The following is a 22,314-nucleotide window of genomic DNA, read 5'->3' on the forward strand; positions in this document are numbered from 1 at the left end:
GGCACAGCAGGGGCATGGGGCAGGAAAGGTTTTCTTGATAAATTTCTAAGCTACTCCATAAAACTGACATGTGTAAAACACACACAAAACAGTGAGAGGGAAGAGTATTCACCCATACTTCAGCTCCATGAAGAATGAGGGTGATCTCACCAGACTGGCCCTTCCCATTTAACTACATGGAGAATCAACCTTCAACCACCCTTCACAGAGCAGGCTCAAGAGCTCAGGCCTATCCAGCTGTGCTGCAGCTGAGAGGCCATGAAGAGCCGAGGGGACAGCAGCACAAGTGCTTCTCCAGCCTGCTCCTCGGCATCTCGCCTTCCTGCTGCCAGGAACCAGTCCTGCACAAAGTGGGGTTAACAGAACACCATGTACAGCTCACTTCAAAGCTAACTTTAAACCCCTGTCTCCAGTTAACAGCAGTGCCTTGAAAACTTTTGACAAACTATTTGTCCTGTAGCTTAAGGCTGCACATACAGCTAACAAATAAACATGGGAATGCCACAGCCAAAACTAGCCAGACAATGATAAAAGTAGTGTGTAAATAACTGAAAAAGAATAAATTATCATTGAAAATCTTTTATTGTGAGGCAGGGAGAAAAAGCCAAATACCTAACAAAAGATTTAATCTATGGGTTTTCCCTCTGACCCTAAATCAGGCATTTTCGAAACAAAACAGTTCCAAGAGCGCGTTATTAAAAACCCCTATAAGCCTCCCACGTATCTAGAGCGGCGAATAGTTCTGTTATTGCAAGTCATATTAGGAGTAAGGATTTTACCTTCTAGAAGCTACTAGAAGGAAGTTACTGAATACTGACACCTGAATATCATCCATAGCTCTTCATTCCAAGTAACTCTTGTAAAAATGAGCTCCCAAAGCATCTCTGTCCTGCTACAAACCTCCTTTTTGAAGCACCTGTGCTTCTACCTCATTTACTTGCATCCTTCATTTCTGTCTCTTTATGCACTCAGCCCAGTATCAGCATCCACAGAATTTCTTCTGTTTAAGATACTAAAAAACTAAGTAATTTAAAAAAACCCATCTTCCCAATTCAAGCTGTTAAAAAATGATGACTGTGCTAATTATTTGTCTCACATTTAATTTGAATAGAACCCTGATTAGTGGTATTATAAAAACCTAAACCTGCAGAGCAGTTATTCTGTCATCTAAAGGGCTTTTAACCCTTTAATGTTCCCAAGTGATTACAATTTCAATGGATCTTTTATAGTATTTATCAAGAAGTTACAGTAAGGGATACAGTATCCTTTTAAAAGGTAACAAGCTCTAACATGAAGTATTTATGCTACTCACTTGCACATTATTTGGACAGCGTGTTTGCTTCCATTTCAGCTCAGGAGGTAGTATTTGTGATCTGCTTTTCTTGGACAGTGCCCATACTGTATTTACACCCAGAATCCTCTCCTTACCAGGATTTAGTTTTGTAACTAGGTTTTACCTTTCTGTACTAATTTTACTCTTAGTTCTAAGTACAGTTTGGTCAATCTCTTTCCCAGACAAGGTTTTGCTGAGCTTCACGCAAAGTCCTGCAGCCTCCGAGCTGAATGCAGCTCATCCAGATCGTTTCTCTCACATGACTTGGGTCAAGGTTAGGTAACAAATCATCTGCTGAGGCAAGCCAGTAAAACACAGTGTGCAGGGTTAACTGAACAAGCTATTTCAGGCAAGATACACTGGCTCATAGGCAAACACCCCCAACCCACTCCCCTTTATTCCCTTGAAGAGTATAGAAACCCTCTCTGTGAGTACACACAGGAGTCATAAACAAGCCTGTGGGAATCACCAGTCCATGTCTGTCCTGAAAAATCCCTATATGCATGAGTTACCTGAACCACTGAACTCTGCACAAAGGCACAAATAGGAAAACACAACCTTTCTGTGCTGAATTCCTCACGAATTTTGAGTCATCATGTAAACCTAAGAACCAAATTCTAATCCCTTACCAAACAAAAGAGCAAAATTAACATACTTTAATTTTATAATCAATGCATTTATACAATGAATTCATACAAACAATAGATTTTATCCCTTCTCCAATTAAAATATATGTTATCCTTAATAACACTCAGGTTAAACTAGTAGCTGTTGAGTTACAAAGAAAAAAAGGCAATAGATAGCAACCTTCTGTTGCGATTATTTTCCTGCATGTGAGAATCAAATCTGCTGATCAAGGAGAAACTGGGTTGCACTTTAACTATTCATAACATTCCATCAGCACCTAGCCACAGTGCTCATGTAAAAAAGTAGAAAAAGTAGACATTCAATTTCTGTACACATTAAATGTGAAACTTGCATCATCTGAAAAAAACTATATTCTGCATAGTCTATATTCTGAACCTCTTAGTGTGTAGGACTCAAAGATAAAAAATACATACACAGAACATACTAGTAGCTCCACGAAATAAGTAAGTCCCATAATTAACCAGAGTGATGGCAAACCAGGTGGAATTAAATACAATGCTGTGATGTTTTGTTAATTGGAAAATTGAGGATCAGTCCAGTAAGAAATAGTTTATTAAATATTTTGAGGTGACTCTCACTAAAATAGTCCCTAAAAAATGAAGCCTTTTTGGGTAAGGGACAGGATTAAAATGAGACGGCTCCTTCACAAAGGGCACAATGTAGGTAAAATCTCCTTCATTTCTCTTGAGTTCTCTTTTAAGGAATGAAATTGATGTACACATATATAGGTTTAAGGAATGAAATTGATGTACACATATATAGGTTTAAGGAATGAAATTGATGTACACATATATAGGTTTAAGGAATGAAATTGATGTACACATATATAGGTTTGTAAAAACCAGCCAATTTAAGCAAAGCCCCCCCCCCAAAAAAAATGGAGAGACAGGAATTGTCTATCAAAGCAGACAAACTTACACAGTAGTAGCAGAGAGCAGAAGGTGATACACTGCAGCAGCAGCTTTACACATATTCTCTGAATTATGTCACAACCAAAGCTACAGAAATAAACATTTTCAATAGTACAAAACATCTTTGAGAAGTTAAAATCTCAGCTATAATACATGTGTATATAATAATATTTTAATTCACTTATTTACAATTGTTACATAGGGCCAGACTCTCTATACAACTGTATTTGCATGAGCTTCAGTCATACCGAGTCCTACCAAAGTGAAGCAAAGGAATGACTACATAAATACAGCTTTGCATTACTTAGGATTTCCCAAATCAGGTTTATGAATTCAAATTACAGAATCTATACATTTGCCTCCCAATATTCAAAATTCCCTTAAGGAAAACGATTTTTAAAATGTTAAAAGATACGTAAAGTTTGACAGCAGGAAATTCTCAATGCAGCCATGTGATTACAGACTGAAACTGTAATGCATTGTTTGCATTCCATGACACCTAATTAAAGAAAATAAACCAGGAAACATTAATCCACAGTGCTGTGTTTTTCATTAATACATAAATATTTCCTGTTTCTTCATTATATTTGCACGACACAGAGGGCATTTATCAAGTGCTTCGGCACACTCCTTACAGGCAATGAGGTGGCCACAGGGAATGAGGACGACTGATACGTCTTTAGCCATACAGATTTTACAGAGCTTTTCTTCCTGCAAGCGTCTTAGCTTCTCTTCCGTGCTGAGATCTATGGAAATTAAAAACATAAAAAGAACATACTTAGTATGGCTGAACCTCTCTTTTTTTTTCTTTACACACAAGGACAAGGTTTTCTTCATCTGATTTAAAGGTCATACCTTTAAAACAGAAAAGAATAAATTACAAGAGACAGGAAACCAAGCTGCAGCATGGAATCCTCTGCCTCTCCCCCATCTCATTACATCTCCCAGGCCAACACCAGCCTGGAGTTCAGCTATCTGTATTTACTTGCAAGAACTTGAAATATATATTAGATTTAGATACACATATTTCAATCAGGAGCCATTCATTTCACAGACTTCCCATGGACAGCTTTCCCCAAACTTGAACAGAAGCTGCAGGAAGAGCTCATTGATACTGGTTAAGTAATTTAGTTTATTTTTTCCCCAAAAAAGAATTAAAAGAATGAGGATGTTATTTCCCTCCCTGCCTCCATTTTCAAAATGCCCATACTTCAAAAGCTTGTAAATGTGTAATACAGAAAGAATCAATTTTGCATCTTATATGAGCTCTTTATTATTCCAGTGTGCCCCATTTGAAAGCACAAACTTCAAACGCCTTCCCCTGCCACTTGGGGAAAGCTCTGCACAGCCAGGCACAGAAAGAATGCCCATCTCCATTGTGAGTTCTTTTTCTCCCATAATATCCATTAAAAATACTATTAGAAGAGTAGGCTGGTAAGATATCTGTCTTTCATGCCAACCAGATGGTCTTTTCCCTCCCTAGGAGCTCACCCATATGCTCATCTTACACTACAGGTCTCCTGAGTTAGAAGTCTTGGGTTTGGTCTATTTGCACTGTACCACAGTGGCTTTCAGAGTGTTACTTGCATGTCCCAGCATTGCTGGAACACTGATAATAGAAAAGAAACACCCATCTAGAAGTACACTTTTTCTTATCAACCAAGAAGGCAAATGCTTCTGTCCCACACAAAATTTAATACTGGAAAATAAATAATGCCCTACTAAAATCTCTTTCATTTTGAGTATACTGAATATTTGACAGTATGCTGCTGTGCTGGTTTCATGCTGCCACCAGAGTCCCACCATCTCAAGTCATTCCTCCTTTTATTTTTAAATGTCATTGTCACAATAATTTTGGCTTTTCAGTCAGCATGAATAACCTTTTCCAGAAGCATACCAGACTATTACTTACATAGTATACACTTCTGAGGTATTAATACTACTTATTTTATAGATTATATTTATAAACACTGCTATGCTATTTTAACACCCTCTTTGTTCAGGTTTGATATTCTTTTAATGTCCAAAACCAAATCTCTTGAGCAAAATTATTTTACTTAATTTTCACTCTCATAAGTGAGCAGTGTGTGAGAGATTTCTAAACCAGGTTTTGTATGACTGCTGTTACTCGCAACAGCTATCATTCCCTGGGATGAAGCTGCTTGACTGTCTTCTAACACCCCTTTAACTGTCTTGTCTTTTTATTGCTTGGTATTTGTGGAAAACATTGCAGGAATGCACAATACCATAAAAGCGACTTAAGCTTTCTCAGCTTCCTAGTCCTTGCCGTTTAACAGGCCAACTCTTCCTGCCTCACAAAAAGCAGTGATGATTGTAGCAGGTCAGTATTCTTCACCATTCATCCCCCAGGACTACTGACTCACTACTTGATGCACACTTACTAGCTATAAAAAGACGACTACATCCTATGCATACTACTTTCATGGTTTACAATCTTTACAGTATTTATTCAGCTACAATTAGATTTCACCTAAAAGAAATAAAATTCATTCCACGACGGTTCAGAAGCAGTAGAAGAGGGTTCTCCAACAATTTCCCTGTCATGCTTTAATTAACTTAAAAATGTTGTAAGGGTGTTTTTAAAAGTAACCATCTTCTTTACATGCAAATATAGATAGTCCAAAATGGGGTGAGGGGATGTGGGGGGTGTTTGGCATTTTTTCTCTAAGCAGATACCTGTAGGAAGTGCTGTCCCTTCTGCAGCTTCTGTCTAGAAGGGAAATACAAACAGACAAAATTACAATTCTGAAGAAGGTACAAGAAAACATACACAGTTACAAGACACAAAACAGCTATTTGACCTCAGTTATTTTATTGACTGGTGTAACTAAATCTGCTCTGAACAACTGCAATTAACACCGTTAAGTCTATTTTACATTTTCATTTTAACCCATCTTTGCTATAATTATATGTACATGATTCTTAGTATATGGAAGAACTATAGATGACATCAGTTTCACTTTCCAGGGGTTGCATACAAGTTTAACAATGCTTTACCAACAAGAAAAGAAAAAAATATCTGCTATACTTGAATAAGGAAGTTACTGTGCACCTTAGGTACGCAGGCTATCAAACCAATGGCACTTGTCCAGTCCCCTACCTATGACCCACAACCTAGCTAAGAACTGTGAGGTCTATAAACTATGCATGACAAAATCAAAACATATTCTGATGTCTTTTACTTTCTGGTAATGAAAGCAGCAGCAGGAGGATTAAATGATAAAGATAATTACAATAACTTCATATGAAAATTATGTTGATTGTTTTCTCTTTTAACAAAAGGATAGATGATTAATAAGCAAGACACTTACTGTTGAATCCCCACATGCATCTCTTAAGTGAACATTATTTATAAATTCTATCCCCTTTTCCTTTCTCACAAATCTGCACCTATAAATGAAAAAAAAATGTTGCAATAAAACTGCACAGAAAGCAAACAAAACCTGACTACATCGCTTTGGAAAGCTTTGATACCTTTCCTATACCATACACAATGGTTGCTTTTGAAATCTAAATGTTCAGTCAACATCAGAAATGTAATTTAATGTGGGTTCTTTTAGTCTTCTGCAATAAAAGAAATGCAGTCACTGGTCAGACAGGTGCCTTATGCACCTTCTTTCACTACTTTTCAGCCAGTCCTAGCCACTCGGTAGAGATGTTCCCTACCAGAAGATTTAGGGGATACTGTAAGTCCTCAACATTAGCTCTCTGCCTTCATCAGTTACTTCATCTTCAGCAATCCATGGACATAGACAGCATGCTGTGAGACTGATACACTGCCACTGAAGCTGATGTGCAAACACTCTGTGTAAGACAGTTAATGATCTGAGAGGAAGTAATCAAACCCGACATCATTTAAGCAACCTAAAACAAAATCAAGCCCATATGAGTGAAACGTGGCAAGGAAATTGCATCTTATCCATTCCCTGCACCAAGCCAAAAGCTTGAACAGCATGTCTTTGAAGTGCTTGAGACTAATAATGAAAAGCTGCCTGTACCACTATTGAAAAAAGGATCAGCTAATGCATAAATACTAACTTCCAGTGAGCCTTTCACCACAGAAGACAAATCTGTCAGTGAATGCACAAAAGACATGGATTTTATCAATGCTATACAAGTAACTAAGTCTTTGTACTTGGACAGCTTTTACCCACCTGTAAGAAACAATGAGTCATGTACTGTTCCTCCTTTCCTCAAGACACATTTTAGACAAAATTGGCACTCTTTCTAAAAACAACCTCTGGGTTGGGAATCCTCAACCCTTTAAAATGATGAAGTGTGTTTTGAATTGAACACCACTACTGACTTCTTCAGGTCTTCCTGCACCATGACAGAAGTTTAGTCATTTTGTATCCTAACCTAAGTTACAAACTTTGGCATTATGAAGCTATTAAATAACAGTTAGAACGTAGTGCTTGGATAATAGGGTGGGGTGGGGGGGAAATCCAATATGTATTAATAAAGCTTCATGATTCCACGGGCTGAGACATCAGTTAAGTTCAGACACAGAAATCTCTTTCCATTAGGAATTCCTACAAACAAGCTGACAAGCACACTGACTTAGAAGCTACTCAGAAGGTACTATTCCAAGACAACCTTTCAGACTGATTACCATTACCTCTAATGAGTTAGTCTGCCCTCAACCTCTTGAGATTTAGATCTTTTTCACCTGCTTTAAGAACTCTCTCCTATCTCTCAAAGACAGCATTAGGTTAATGTCCTCTTTTGTAGCCTCCAATATAACATTAAGGCATATGTTCATGTTTATACATGTAATAGCAGGACTACAGAAGGTAGAACAGATGGAACAACAAAAATAAGGAAACCATGCAAAAAATGCCTTAAAATCTTTTCTACTTATTGGAAAGGAAAAACATAAACCATGGAAGGTAACTGATAGTCATTGGTGCCTACATGACAAGAATGAAGGAGAAAGAAGTGGAGGAGGGCAACTAAGAAAATTATTTCCCTAACTCTGAACCATGTTTAAGCCACAGTCAACCTTCCAAAGCCTTCATTAGTGTGCTCTGTCATTAAAACATGATACATTGTAAATAAGACTCAGGAATGCAACAAGGAAACAACAAAAATACCTTACCCAGGAAACCATTTGGCATGCTGTTCCCATGGGTCTTCATTCTCCTTCCATTCCTGCAATCCTCCCCCACAGTGGAAACACAGAACATGATCACCATTACCTGAAGAAGCACACAAGAATGAAGCTACATACTTCTAGTATGCATAATGGCAAGTTTTTAACCAAAATGTTCCTTTATTAAGAAAAAAATATATATATTTTTTATTCTATCGATTAGCAATTGCAACAAAACAGAACTCCATTTTAAAGGAGGACACACCATGTATGGTTTGAAACAAATGTCCAGGTCTGTAATATTCCTGAATTTTATTTTGGCAAGTAATTATACAGGCAGAAAGCAAAAGCTAAAAATAATCGATAATGAATATTTCAATCCACTGCTAAACATGCCATGAAGTCTATCACAAAGAATTAAGGATGTTTATGTGCCTTTTCGGTGTCCTCCGTTTCACTACTAAGATTAACGGGCTCCATGCAGAAGTAGCAGAACTGACTGAGGAGGTGTTAGGAGAAACCACACTCTCTGTTCTAGCACTGTGCCTTCTGCTATCAAAGCCTGTGCCAGAAACTGCACAGATATTGTGTTTATTGAGATGAGATGAGGTATGGATAGATTTTTCCTACAGAGCTAAATCATCATCAGGCCACAGGAAGCAGAGTTCTCACAGGAGTCAGTTGAGCAGCCATCAGGTGAGATAAGCTGGTGCCCATTTAGTGTTCCTCCACAATACAGGTATCACTTGGCTGTGAACAGCCAGGAGTTTTAGGAATCCAAGAAGAAATTTATAAACACAGTTCTATCGGGTATAAATATTGTCCATATTTCAACCATACAAGAATATATCAAAACTTTTATTTATGGCCACAAGTAAAATAAATTGAATCAGATTGAAACAATTCTTCTGAGAGCTACTGATAGAGAAATCAATTAAGATGAGAGGAAGAAATTATCCCAGATAATCTCCTTTCCTTTGTGACCTAATAAGAGTAACACTTTGCACTCATATAGTAAAAACTCTTCTACTGGAGTCACTGTCTTCATAAAGCTTTTACAGCAGGTAGTATCAGTCCTTGTCAATTTTTGGTGTCTGAATGCTGTGATAGCTTAAATGTGTCAGCTAAATAAAATGGCACACAACCTGGACTGTTTTGTTTACAGGCTTCTGTACAGCTCACACACCCACACTATAAACCAAAGTTAGACAGCAGACAAGAAAAACATATTTTGCTGTTTTACGGTTAAAAATTAATTTATGACCAAATTTCTACTTTGCTATTAAAACCACAATATAATGTATGTGATTTTAAACAAGAATTTTGAAAAGCAGTTTACAAAGTAAAGAAATTCTAGCAAATCACTGCATATTAGAGGAAAAAAAAAAGTTTATTTTTTTCCATAACAAGACACTCGTATAGAATTTCTTTATAAAAGACATCAGCCACTTTAAGGTCTGGCTTACCTATACTATAGAACCCAGCTTCAGCAAGCTGCTCCTTGTCAATAGGATATATCCAGGTCAAAAATGTTTGTAAACGCTTTCTGTATTTTGCCATAGATGGATTCCTTGGATACTGTGCATTGTTCAGATCACTGCTCCCAATCTCAGCAGGAACAGATTCACTTGGAACATTTCCAACATCCCGGCCCAGGACATAAAGGCATCTGGGGAAATGCCTCTGGTGTTCTGACCAAGCTCTGTCACCGGGTTCCCAGTTTGTCAGTTTTCCACCACAACAAAAACATGCCACTTTATCACCAACACCCATATAATAGAATCCAGCATTAGCCAATTCCTTTGGTGTCAACTGGCCATCGAGGGGCCAGTTGTGGAAAGACTTCAATCGTGTCTCTTCGCTGCACATAGCGGGGATTTTAGGATAGAAGTTATCTGACATATCCACAACCTGTCTAGTCCTCAAAAGGTAATCTGCCTCCACATCAGATGTGTCATCCAGAGCACACAGGAGAGCTGAATTGCTGGAACCATTTTCAGTTCTATGCTGGTAGTTCTGGTCAAGAGGATGCATGTTAGTTTCCAAAAAAGTAGATTCAGTAATAAATCTGCAATGTGGGGAGAGCTTTTTGTGTCTCTGAACTGCAGAATCCCCAGGCACCCATCCTTCCACAGTTGTATGGCAACTGAAGCACTTCACTTTGTCACCTTCTCCAGTATAAACAAAGCCAGCTCGTGCCAGCGCTGTTGCGGAAACTGGACAGCCAAGAGGAAATGCAACAAAACTTCCCAGTCGGTAGTGTTCCTGTTCCCATTCCTGGTCACTGTCAGTGTCTGGAGTGGCGCAAGCTTCCGAGTTATCTGCAACTTTACATGTCATCTCTTCATAGGTAGGGCTCTCCTTTCAGATTTCCTAAACAAAGGATAAACATTTTAATTTCACAGAAGAATGGATCATTCCCATATGCAAGCTTGGAAACCTGCTAAATTAAACTACTCATCCTTTATGATTTAAAATAATGCCTCTTCCTCTTCCCTCCCATCTCACCGTTGCCCACACAGAGGCAAACACCAGAAAACAAACAGAAAAAAACATAAAGGGAGGAAGATCATGAAGTTTTACAGGCCAATACAGATTTACCTGGAAAACACAGGTTTATACATTTATAGCTTTATAAGCATGTTCTACTTCTTAACAAACAAACACTGCAAGAATGAAATTGGAAAAAAAAATATTTAACAAAAGCTCTGGACAAAACCTGAAACTGAAATAAGAAGTGACAGGAGTTACAATATTGATCTAAACCAGACCACACTTGCAGGATTATACAGCTCAGTTCTGAAACACAACTGTCTTTCCTTTTCTCCATGTGAAGGCCATGACCACCATGCCCACTACAGATGGACTGGTAAAACCACCACCAAAAAAGAAGCTGCCTTTGGACTTTCGTCATCTTGTACAGCCACACATCTCAGTTTTCCTTTTAGCAAAATATCTCAAGTAATAAACTATCAGATGTTTCACTGGGCCATTTTACCAAAGTGCTGTGCTCTGCTTTTAAGATTAGTGCCTTGGACTACTCAGCTGAAGTGCTCGTGTGCAGCACACTGCTTCCACTTTCCCGGCCATGCCTATGATATCAAAAGTTCCTACACCTCTGGCATCACCTCAACTGTTTCTCCCTTCCCTCCCTGAAGGAACATCATTCTCTTTACCACCTCCCCACATTCCTATCCCTGCCTGTACTTTTCCAGAGCGAAAACCAACTGCAAGTCCTGCCCACACCCTTCTGCACCTGAGGGCCGCTAAGAGCACTTGAACAAGCCCCTTCTTTCACAAGGATGAAAGCAAACAACTTTGTTCACACAGATCCTGTGCAAGAATCACAAACTGACAAGAGTCATTGCCTTCAGCCCAAAAGCACAGTAAAAATTAATCTCTTGTCCTGACAAATGCAGTGATATTATTGATTTAGAAAAATCTTGGGTAAAACAGAGGCTACTACTGACTCACATCTCAAACTTACTCCTTAAGTGGCAAATTATTGACAGACTGTCCAAATGGACTTCTTAGCATAAAGCAGTAATAATTCAGCAATTAGCAAAAAGAAATGCATGAAACAAGAACTGAATATGTGTTTGAACAAGTGTATTTCTCCATTTTCTATATGGATCCTGAAATGTATTTTTCTCCAGTCCTCACCTTTACAAGGTAGGCCATCAGGCAAAAAAGGAGCTTCCTCAACACATTCCTTCCCCAACACCTACATTAATAGTGATCATACTTTCTGTAAGTTCAATGCAGATGTTACAATTCTAATAATTGTTTATACAACACCAAATTTAGCTTCTACAGGAAGGACAAAACCTTTTCCTAAGTTCAGAAGGGGGAGGTAAAATTAAAGTGACTGTGCATTGCAGGATTGCTGCATCCTTTGCCAAGATGACAAAGATAATTAACCTGTAAACACATTGAGAAAAGATGACGTTAGAGACTCAGCATGCTTGCTTCATGTGATCATGGATACCAGGCTCAACTCCCTCTGGAAGTCAGTTTGTGACTAATGTAATGACACTAGGAATTATACTGTGGCTTGCTGTTTTAGCCTAGCAGATTCAAAAATAGCTTCTGAATAAATTACACTGACTGACCTACAAATCTGACCTATATGCTTGTTTTGACTTTGAAGGGCAAAACTCCCCATAATCAGTAATTACATGTAGTTATATGAAAGCTGTCACAATTCATGTATTTTTTAATATATGTTAAGTATACTGAAACCAAGATTTTTTTTGTTACAAGTTTCAAAGTTCATCTTTATTTCATTTTAAAACCTTATCTTACATCCTCTGCAAGTGTTTCTGGAAAGATCTCAAGTGAACTATGGATCTATCACCACTATCTTACACTGCAATCACAAAATCATTTGTATTACTCAAATACTGTTAGCTGCATGCAGCAAACGAGGCCCACCTCACATGTACCTTGAAAAACCAAAACAAATGCATATGCTATCAGTGAATAACTGTGTATCTTCATGTCTATTTTCTTTATATAGAGATGAGTTTGGAAACGGCAAAAAACTACTCAATCTATTCACTTTTTTATATATTAACTTTTTTTAGTTTGTATTTATTTTAAAATCGGAACAGAGCTTCCACATCTCTCTTTGACCTGTTGCATACAAAATAACTGCGGCAAATCAGAGATTATCTGCTCAGACAGTTGCTGTAATTTACCCTCTCTGTCCTTAGTGAAATCAGGGGTAAAGCCAGACCAACGTTCAAGCCTGACAGATCTCAAGAACTTACTACACACACAGAGATCATCCTTGGGTTGTGCTTTTTGGCTCCTTATGCTATATGGGGTAACCACATATCACAGTGATGACTATGATACATGAAGTTAAAAAACAGTTAGGAGACAGAATTATGCCCCCTCTTCTAATGAGCTACATACCTACATGTTCTAAGCACCACTTAAGTGCTCAGTTATGAGAACTCATCTTAAAATCTGCCAGTCTTAAAAGGAAGTCTGATACTGCTGTATCAGATGCATATAGAATAAAAAATAGATTAATACATACCGGGGCATATATATCCACATATAAATAAAAACTTGATTATAAAATGAATGCACTACAGTAATGAATGCATTACAGTAAGTAATATTCTTTTTCAGTTTCATTCATTACTTTTAATTAACTGTGAATGCCAGGCAAAAATATTCTAACAGAACTACCTAAAATTCAGTGTCTGTACTACCCTCAACTGCAATGGAAATCATAGGATAATGCCTTTCAGCCAGGTAGAACAGCAGTATTTGAAGCAGATAAAAACCCAAATATCCTTATGTCCCGCACTGGAAGTTTCAAAAATTGAGGAAAATATAATTGGAAATAAGGATTAGGATAAAACTAAAATTAAAATCTTTAAGGTCCCTTCCAACCCAAGTGGTTCTATCATATTCTATGATAATGCATTCATCACTCACAACACAGATTAGCAGCTTTATTCCTTCAAATGGTATTTTCTACAGTGCTATGAATATTTCAATACTCCTTATATTAACAGGGTGAATGAAAAATAAATTATGCCCTCAACATAGTGATAATCAAAATATTTGCCACATTTGGAGGTAAGCAACCTATCTCCATCCTCACAATCAAACCAGCACGAAAAGCACATGCCAGAAGAGCAGTAAGTGCTGACAGAAGGTCCAGCTACCACTGCTCAATGCTTTAATATGAAGTAACTGCTTAAAATTACCCATCACATTATTTATTCTTCATATTTTGGAGCAGAAAAATTTAACCATGATTGTAGAAGCCTCACAAAACCACATCTAAACACAGTAATGACAGCAGCAGAACAAACCCCTCACAGGTATCCACTAGCTTTAACAAAGCTCCGTCCACATTAAGCCCCCTCCTCATAGCTTCCCCTCTAAACATAGTTGGTTTACAACTCAGTATCATTTTATCTAAGAGAAAGAGACATTAACATATTTATTAAGTATTAAGGGAACTCTTCACCTGTGCAAGTACTGCTTTAAATACACTGTTAGCACTACTTTAAATGCAACATCAATTATTTGTATTTCAAACAACTGTTAAGATCAACTGTTCAAACAGTAAAATTAAAACTTAGGAATAGCATTTCTACACAGGTATTTTAACATTTAACAGGTATTTAACTTCAGTTAGTTGGGTGAACAACATCCCACACCGTGACAGCACTCAAACAAACATTAACTGCAGAAGAGAATTAATCAAAGGTAATTTTTTGAATGATTTATGGCTGAGAAATATAAACTCATAAAAAGCAACCAACTACAACGTGTACACAAGACTCTACAATACATACCAGCAGCAAACCCAAGTGCAGAGAGTATACTTTATGTATTCAGAAATTAATTACACCTTCCTGCACTGATTTAATTAATCATGTATGAATTACAAGTAGAAGGTCCAGAAATGTTAAAGTTCATCTTCACTTACAAAACCCAGGAGATTTTTTTAACCATTACTGAAGCATTAAATATCTTCTTATATATGCAGTGTGTAAACAAAGCCTGTTTTAGCTTGAAAGACTTCCAGAGTCCGAGCCAAGTTTAATCCTGCTTTTAAACATCTGAAGGTATTTGTCGCAAGACACCTCCCACAGCTAACCTAAAGTACAAATTTAGTCTATTGATTGGGTTTCAGAAGAAAAAGACAAGAAATTATAGCAAAAAACATTAACTCAAAATGCAAAATTGTACACTGTGGTTTTGCAAACCAAATACGTTCAGCTCGGCTTTAAAAATACCAGCAGGTATGATTTTATGCGGAAATATGACATCACCACATTACCTAGGTCTGAAATGCTTTACAGGAAAAGCATAGAACCCACTTTTATCTTTCAAGTATGTTTTATTAGACACGGTTATTTCCATCCTTAACCCTGGAGCAGATTTTAAGGAGTTATTTTTTACTCTCCCACACAATAGGCATGGCAGTAACCTCCAAATCAAAGGCGTACTTGCACAACCTCGTATTTCTGACCGAAGGGTACATGAAGCTTCTTCTGCTGCTTGACATGCCGACTACAGAGCAATGTTAGTGTTTATCGTAGACTGAATTTTGAAATGTGAGTAGTGCACCAAGTAAATATCAAACAGGACATACTGTACCAGCTGACACACACATTATGCACATGTCACTTTTGTGCTGGCTCAGCTGCAATTAGATCAAGGGAGGTGCGTGGCACTAACTGAAAGTGTACTTATAAAGAATAAAACCACAAGAAACACAGGATTTATTTGAACAGTGTTCACAAATCTCAGCATATTTATATCTAATTATCAATAGCCATTAAAAAAATCCTGCTTAGAGGTTGGGAGGGTAGGGGGAAGGTTGTAAAGCGGGTCTATATTTACATAATGACTCTTGATTGAATACCAAATTTTACATAAATTCATCTCATTCATCTGTTTCTCAAGCAGGTCCTACTTAGCTTCCCATCAAGGTTTACCATCACAGAAGTCTGCTCAAGGTTACAGTAGGCTCTTAGATGGTCCTAAAAGTCACACAGACTTTTACACTTTTCATGTTAGAAATAAATACAACCAAGCCAATCAAAATATACCATTTTGAGAATTATTTTCATATCAATATTCTTCTTCAGGAAGAAGTCATATAGAGATAGAATACGGCAATAAACAAGGAGAAGAGATTAATTGTGAACTTGCAAGATGAATGTATTCATTTATCAGAACTTTAGCTGTATGTGCGAGAAAGAAGTAGTAAATACCAGCTGCTATAGCTGGCATGCTGACAGGACCATGTACATGGTCTTACAGGGATGTCCAAAGTCAATCGTAAAACATAATCAATTAGAGCCATTAATGAGTATATAGATCAGTGTTAACCAAAGCAATCAAAGAACAGAAGGTCTAAAGGTCCGGAGAACACCATTTTAGCTGTACCACAGCTTGCCAGGTGTTTAGTACAAAGCAAAGTGTGGGAAGACATGTTGGCATTTTTAATTTGGATGCAGGAAAACCTATCTAAAGCAAATGTCTGGTTCTGACAGCTGCTGCCACTGAAATAGACTGCCTACAGATGACAGTACTTAAAAATAAGGTGCTGAGAGGGAACCAACCCCCCAAAAATACCACCAAAACCTCCTCCAAAACCAACACACAAAAAAAGCTACCAGATCTCAGACACTGAGAACAAGATGGAAAGAGAGACTAAAGGTAAAAGTAGACATTAGGAGAGTCAACACCAAGAGCACAAGACTCCAAATAACCCCCATCAAAAGAAAACAAACCCCTAAACAAGGAAGGAGCAATCCTGGCGGTCTCAAGTTTCTCTGGCAGTTTCAGTAGGACAGATGTTTTATTTATGGCATAACTGGGAATATAATGAAATATTTGCCATGAAAGATACTATACTCCTGGAAATCATTCAGAAGTCTGCGCATGATTTAGCTACCAATTTTTAATTACAGGGTCGCTTGAATTGTGCCGTTTAAGCCGATTGAGATTCTCTAAGTATTCTTTCAGGCAAATCATAAGGAAAGAATAATTTTTGTACTTATGGCTTTCCCTCCCTTCCTGTTTAGAAAATCAGGCTATCAGTTTTTCCATCCATTTGCCATTATTCTACTGTTACCCTCTTATAACAGGCCTCTTACATAACTCACTGCAATAATACATTTTAAATTCAGTACTGTAACACCACCATGGGGGAGGGGGATCAATTTCCTCAAAGATAGTGCATAAGAGAAAATGAACATACATGTTAAACATACAATTCAAGTGCTACAAAAAAATCAATGTCTTTTATAATTCTTATATTTTAACTTTAGAACATTTAATTCATTAATTGCTGTTTTAGCTGAGACTAAACTTCCAGAACTCTTCCCTTTAACTGAAAACAGCTTGAAAGTTACATTTAACACAACCTGAAGCATACTTCTATCCATGAAAGTCTACCAGTATATTTGGGGGCTATGCAATCTATGCAGTTCCTATCCTCCTAAAAGCAGAAATTACAAGCTACTTTCATTATGAAGCAAATGAGCTAAACAAACTAAGTAAATAAAGTTTAATCCTGTGGTTATAAAATGCCTCACTATAGAAGTGTAACCCCTAAAAGTTGAGTTATTGCTCTTTTGGTTAAGAAACCAAAAATTACCCAGACAGTGGGGATACATTAAGTAAAATAGCCAGTAGTAAAAAAAGCCTAGCAAAACCTGAAGTACTCTGGGGTGCATCTCCTTTGCTGAGCATGAACTCTGCTCCAGCTTTTAGTGTTACACCCTTTTACAATTAATTTAACCTTGTAATTGAAGAAAAAAGTGGGAAAAGAGGGCATCTTTCATCAAGGAGACATGAGGATATGGAACTTAGGGTACAGCAACATAATGTCACAGCAAAACTGCTGAATCTTCAGTTTTCTAAAGAAAACCTGCATCATCATGGAGGTGCAGGGAGCTCATCACCTCCTGCCTCACCCACTGTCAGTGGTGTTCATTTATACCCAGCTAATGCTCCTGACCATGCAGTGCCACTTAGTTCGCTATTCACATTCACTTAACTGCAGTCTGATGCACAAGCAACATCATACTTTCTGCTGTCACTAGCAAGAATGTTTTGCCATTAGAGAATGAGGTGAGTATATATATATATGTACATACACACATACACACACAACTCATCTTGTAAACCTGGAAATCTCTCTTGAGTTATCTATTGACACTGTAAATTTTCTCAGGAAATCTGAATGATTTGGGGATTAATTCTAATTATAATATTGTACCCAAAGTGAAACATGAAAGTCGCACCTACTGAAAACACCCCACAAGCCTTTCTATTTAATAAGAAGCTTCCCAAAACATAGAAGGGGAAGGACAGCAAACTGCAAGGTAAATGCAGCTTCATTCTGCCTTTTTTTTTGTGATGGAGTACCATTCAATTCAAGCTTTGCAGCATTAAGCAACGCCTTCTTCATCCTTAACATACTTTCAACCTTCACACACATCTACTTGTTTTTCATGTCCAAAAACCTTGTTATTTCTGGGCTTTGACTTCCAAACATCATGTTCAAAATATTTGGGATTAGACTGACCCCATGCTATGAAAAATAAAAACCAGCAAAGGACTGTAAGCTGTTAACTCCTGAAACAAAGAAAAAACCAAATGCAACAGGTACTTACAGTAGTTTTTCCCTACAAAATTAGTATCCAACCAGACCAAGTTTCGTAAAGATTAATCAAAGCAGATACTGGTTTCATCTCTATTTCCCACCAAACCTTAGAACAAATCCCAGTGTTTACATTCTTGTTGGTAGAAAAAGCAAAGGTTAAAAATCCTCTTTTTCACATAACCTTCTGCATTCTTTATGAAGGCAGAATGCCAAAACTGGCATTAAAAGAAACATTTTCTTTTTTAATTCCAAGAAATCCAAATGAAAATACATTCTAAAGCTGAAGAGCCTAAAGGTCAGGGAATTCCTGAGATTCAGATGCTTTACTGAAACTAACAAGGGATATAAGACTGGGGAAACTCCAGCAGATCCCAAGAGGATGAAACAAAATCCTGTAGTTAAAAACTAGAGGGCAGCAAAAAGGAAGACTAACTGCAAACAGAGTAAGATCCAATGATCCAGCTTTTTCTTCCCTTTCCTAGGAAATTCTGCATCTGATTATCAATAGGATTTTCTGAAACTCTCCAGCTCCCTGCAGCCGTCTCACCCATCCTGGGAGGATGGCAGCAGACACAGCACAACTATCACAGGTAAACAAAGGCCTGAAATGAAATCCATCTTCATACTTCAAAATCTGAGATATGAACACACATTTTCTTACTGTTCTGATAACAGATGCAAGTCTGCCTCATATCAGTTGGAGCAGCCAAAAATCCCACAAGGAAACAACCACCCTCAGCAGAATTCTTTCACTTTTGCTTATGGTTACAAAGGGCAAGGTCAGAAGAGGTAGAGAAAAATCATTAACTTGTTCTCTGCCTCCTTGGCCAATGCTGTAAGTGCCAAGTTTTCTGTGGAAAGAAGTAGTTGAGTGTTTAAAGCCCTGCAAAGAAAACTGCAAATCCATCAAGTAGACAGAAAAATGAAGCACTTAAGGAAAACATCCAAGTAAAAGCTTAAGCAACAAACCCATCACAGAAAAACCTGATTTTCTTAGAAGGAATACTTCACTGTTGTCTTACCTGTTACATGCCAATTTATTTCTTGACAAACAGTAGATTGAGTTAATATATATTTTATTGCCTTTTGTTAAGATACTAAATTTTCAAGTATTTGACACAAAAGTCGTTTCCTCCCCCAGGTTGTTTGCTTTTTCTTCCAAATTAGTCTCATAAGATCTTGCATCTTCTAACTGTTCTTTTAAGAAACAAACTCTTCCTTAGCTATATGAAGCACTAAAATCACAGTGCTTGTAGCAATGAAGGGATAATGAAAGCAGTTCTGCAAAAGTATGTAAAAACAGTTCTGAGAACCAATTTATACTTTTTAGCAGACACAGGTCAATGACAGTTGAACAGGACTAAAAATACTTCTTGCACGCATTTATAGGGCTTCCATCAGGAAGACAAGCATCAGAAAGGGTACTGCAGAAACACCAACTGTTAAAGAGAAATACATCAGCGTAACTACATAGCCATTCTGCACAAGAGAACTGCTTGGAGTCTGAATTACAGCTGAAGAAATACATCTGAGTGAAGTTATTCCTGCAGATTTCTTAATAACTCCTGAATTCTTACCATAGAAAACCTGAACAAAGCTGCATTTTCATGAACAAGAAGCAGAAAGGGCATTCTAGAAAGTGAAGGATGTAGGCAAGAGAAAAGCAAGCAAGCATGGGCAAGAGGAAACGACAATATTCAAACACAAGAGAAACAAAGACGACCACAGCAAATCAACCTCTGACTTATGAAAGGGAACACCGCACCCAACGCTGCGCTCGGAGCGACCCGGGCAGGGGGCGCGTCCGCTCCCACGGCAACGCGTCCGCCGCCCGGTGACACCCCGCACCGGGGGGAGGCCAAGGCCGGGGCAGCGGCGCCCCGGGGACCTCGGCACCATCCGTAGGGGGAGCAGGAGGGCCCCGGGCACCGCGGAGGGACCGAGCCCCCTGCTCAGTGTGGGGAGCCGCACCGAGCTGCGGGGGGCAGCGGGAGCCGCCGGAGCGGACAGCTCGTTCCTCGGTACGGACCTGTAAGGACCACCACAACCGAGCCCCCCTCACAACTTACCGCACCACGTCCCGTCCTGCCGGCACCGGCCCCGGGAGCCGCTCGGAACCGGCTCACGCCGAGAAGATGGCGGCTCCCGTCAGCCTCCCCGGCCCCGCTAGGCGGCGAGCAGGGAGCAGCGCCCCCTGGCGGGCTGGGGGGCCCCGCTGCGGGTGCCGCTCCATGGCGGAGGGCGGCGTTTGGTGGCAGCAGCCGGGAAGTGCAGGGCGGCGGGGGCCGTCCCACTGTCCAACGCCTCAGCCTCAGCTCCTCTCTCGCCCTTCTTCTCCCTTCACCATCACCCCCTCGGTTTGGGTTGGAAGGGAAAATCATACTGTATATTCAGTAATCAACAACAATACTCAATAATTTAGGATGCAAATACACTTGCTCTTCGTTCAAAATACAGTGACCTACACCCTACAATGTAACATTTACTGATGCAGCCTAATGATGATGCTGAGCCTATAAGAAATAAACAAAAGATTTGTCTGAACTAAAGAAAAAATAGCTCAAAATGTCTCAAACTTTTGCAATATGTTGAAACTAACAAAAAACTATCAAAAAAGATATTACTAAAGACAGGTTCTTGTTAATATTGATAATTTGATAGTGCAAAGATGTGATTACACGCACTATTAACTTCAGGCAAAGTCACATACTTAGCTTATAATTCAACTGAAGTTCTAATATTTACACTTGTTCTACAAAATAAAATATATATATTTTACAGTGACTCTTAAAATTAATTGTATCTTTAGATTTGTTTCCATGCTTCAGGCATTAGAGGTGGTTATGACGGCCCTCATTCCTTCGTGAGAATAAATAACAGTGCAATGCGTGGGCCAGTTTCTCAAGGGCTTGGCATTTCTCTATATTTGGAAATTTCAGGGTATCTGTATAGAGTAGAACCAAGAAATGGAGTCATTTCTGAACAAGAAAACAGCACTGAAAATGAAGACCATTTTTCAGGGAAATGCTATAAAGATATTACTTAAGTATTTCAGGGATGTTCTTCAGTGTGAACAGAGATGGCCTCCAGAAATGTGCCATGGAAACAAATCCCTTTAGACACACAAACTGACTGGAATTTTACATAAATAGTCTCAATCTGTCTGTTCTGCAATGCATGCACATACCATTTTTTACTTGTATCCTCTACTTCCTTGAAGGAAAAATATGTAAAGCTTGAGTATTATAGACAATATTTGTGCAAACCAGACAGAATTCGGTTGCCTAAAAATGCCAAGATCGTAACTGTACTATCTGAGAAATAGCTCTACTGCAGTAGGGGAAGTCACATCAATTTAAACTCATTTCACATCAGTCCAAAACAAGACCATTTATTTAAGGATCTTTGGCAGAATAATATACAGCAAGAGGTTTGTACCCTAACACTGCAATATAATAAATGAATATTTAATCTTCTAAATCCTTGTCATGCCACATTATTAATACATTCATTAGCAATTCTTTTCACAAAGGCTGTTGCTCTGTTGAGGTTCTGATACTTTTCCAAATGAAGATTATTTGTAGAGGTCACAGGGTGTTTTTACAGTGACCCATTTACACATTTTGATGTCTAAATAAGAAACTTTGTTAAAACCAATCCAAAAAGCTCTAGCACCAATAACTAGGAAAGCTATAAGGCAGGAAAACAGAAAAGACAACCATCAGCAATAAGGACAATAATGCTCAGAAACCCTTTATTTTCTAAGCAAGATAGTTCTTTGGGTTTTGTTGAGTTTAACTGACTGAAGGTTCAGTTTTAATAAAGTCCTGAATCAGTCACTGGAACTATAAGCTAAAGAGTACAATCAATACCTTTGTGGATGTCTACAAAGTGGATGTAGACAAATGTTTGTATTTGCTGTATTCCCTCTTTCATTTGAAATGGAATGAACAAAATTGTTGAGTAGTCTGTATTAAAGCTAGTGGGAGGCCAAGAGACAATGTGCACAAACCAAAATAAGAGGTTCTGAGTGGGTATAAGCAAAAGCTTTTCAACCATGAGGACAGTCAAGCAGTCCCCATCCTTGGAGGGCTTCATGACCAGAAACTGGATAAAGCCCCAGGTGACTTGATCTGACCTTATGGCTGACCCT

At 38.4% G+C, this 22,314-nt stretch overlaps 1 protein-coding gene across 2 annotated transcripts; it reads right to left on the bottom strand.

Annotated features, from left to right (window-relative positions):
* Window positions 1-1,973: 1,973 nt before the first annotated feature.
* XIAP (X-linked inhibitor of apoptosis) lies at window positions 1,974-20,336 on the bottom strand. 2 transcript variants are annotated; one of them, XM_034064250.1, is made up of 6 exons: window positions 20,231-20,336; window positions 9,472-10,378; window positions 8,012-8,111; window positions 6,225-6,303; window positions 5,590-5,623; window positions 1,974-3,638 (listed from the first exon to the last, which is right to left on the bottom strand). In XM_034064250.1, exons 2-6 carry the CDS (start codon window positions 10,343-10,345, stop codon window positions 3,445-3,447), a joined length of 1,281 nt encoding a protein of 426 aa, XP_033920141.1. In that variant the 5' UTR covers window positions 10,346-10,378; window positions 20,231-20,336; the 3' UTR covers window positions 1,974-3,444. The 2 variants fall into 2 exon arrangements, with proteins under 2 accessions (XP_033920141.1, XP_030904146.2); XM_031048286.2 differs by lacking the exon at window positions 20,231-20,336 and adding an exon at window positions 14,466-14,530.
* Between the last annotated feature and the right edge of the window lie 1,978 nt (window positions 20,337-22,314).

The sequence above is a fragment of the Melopsittacus undulatus genome, chromosome 6 (assembly GCF_012275295.1).
Source record: "Melopsittacus undulatus isolate bMelUnd1 chromosome 6, bMelUnd1.mat.Z, whole genome shotgun sequence".
Taxonomy (NCBI): Eukaryota; Metazoa; Chordata; class Aves; order Psittaciformes; family Psittaculidae; genus Melopsittacus; species Melopsittacus undulatus.

Bases quoted from the DNA above. Each gene is read 5' to 3' on its own strand.
- XIAP (XM_034064250.1), bottom strand. From the start codon at position 10,345: ATGACATGTAAAGTTGCAGATAACTCGGAAGCTTGCGCCACTCCAGAC. The intron at 6,304-8,011 runs GTAAGGTATTTT...TTTCATTTATAG, and splicing joins CATGCCAAATGGTTTCCTGG to GTGCAGATTTGTGAGAAAGG. The intron at 5,624-6,224 runs GTAAGTGTCTTG...TTTCCCTTCTAG, and splicing joins ATGCATGTGGGGATTCAACA to ACAGAAGCTGCAGAAGGGAC.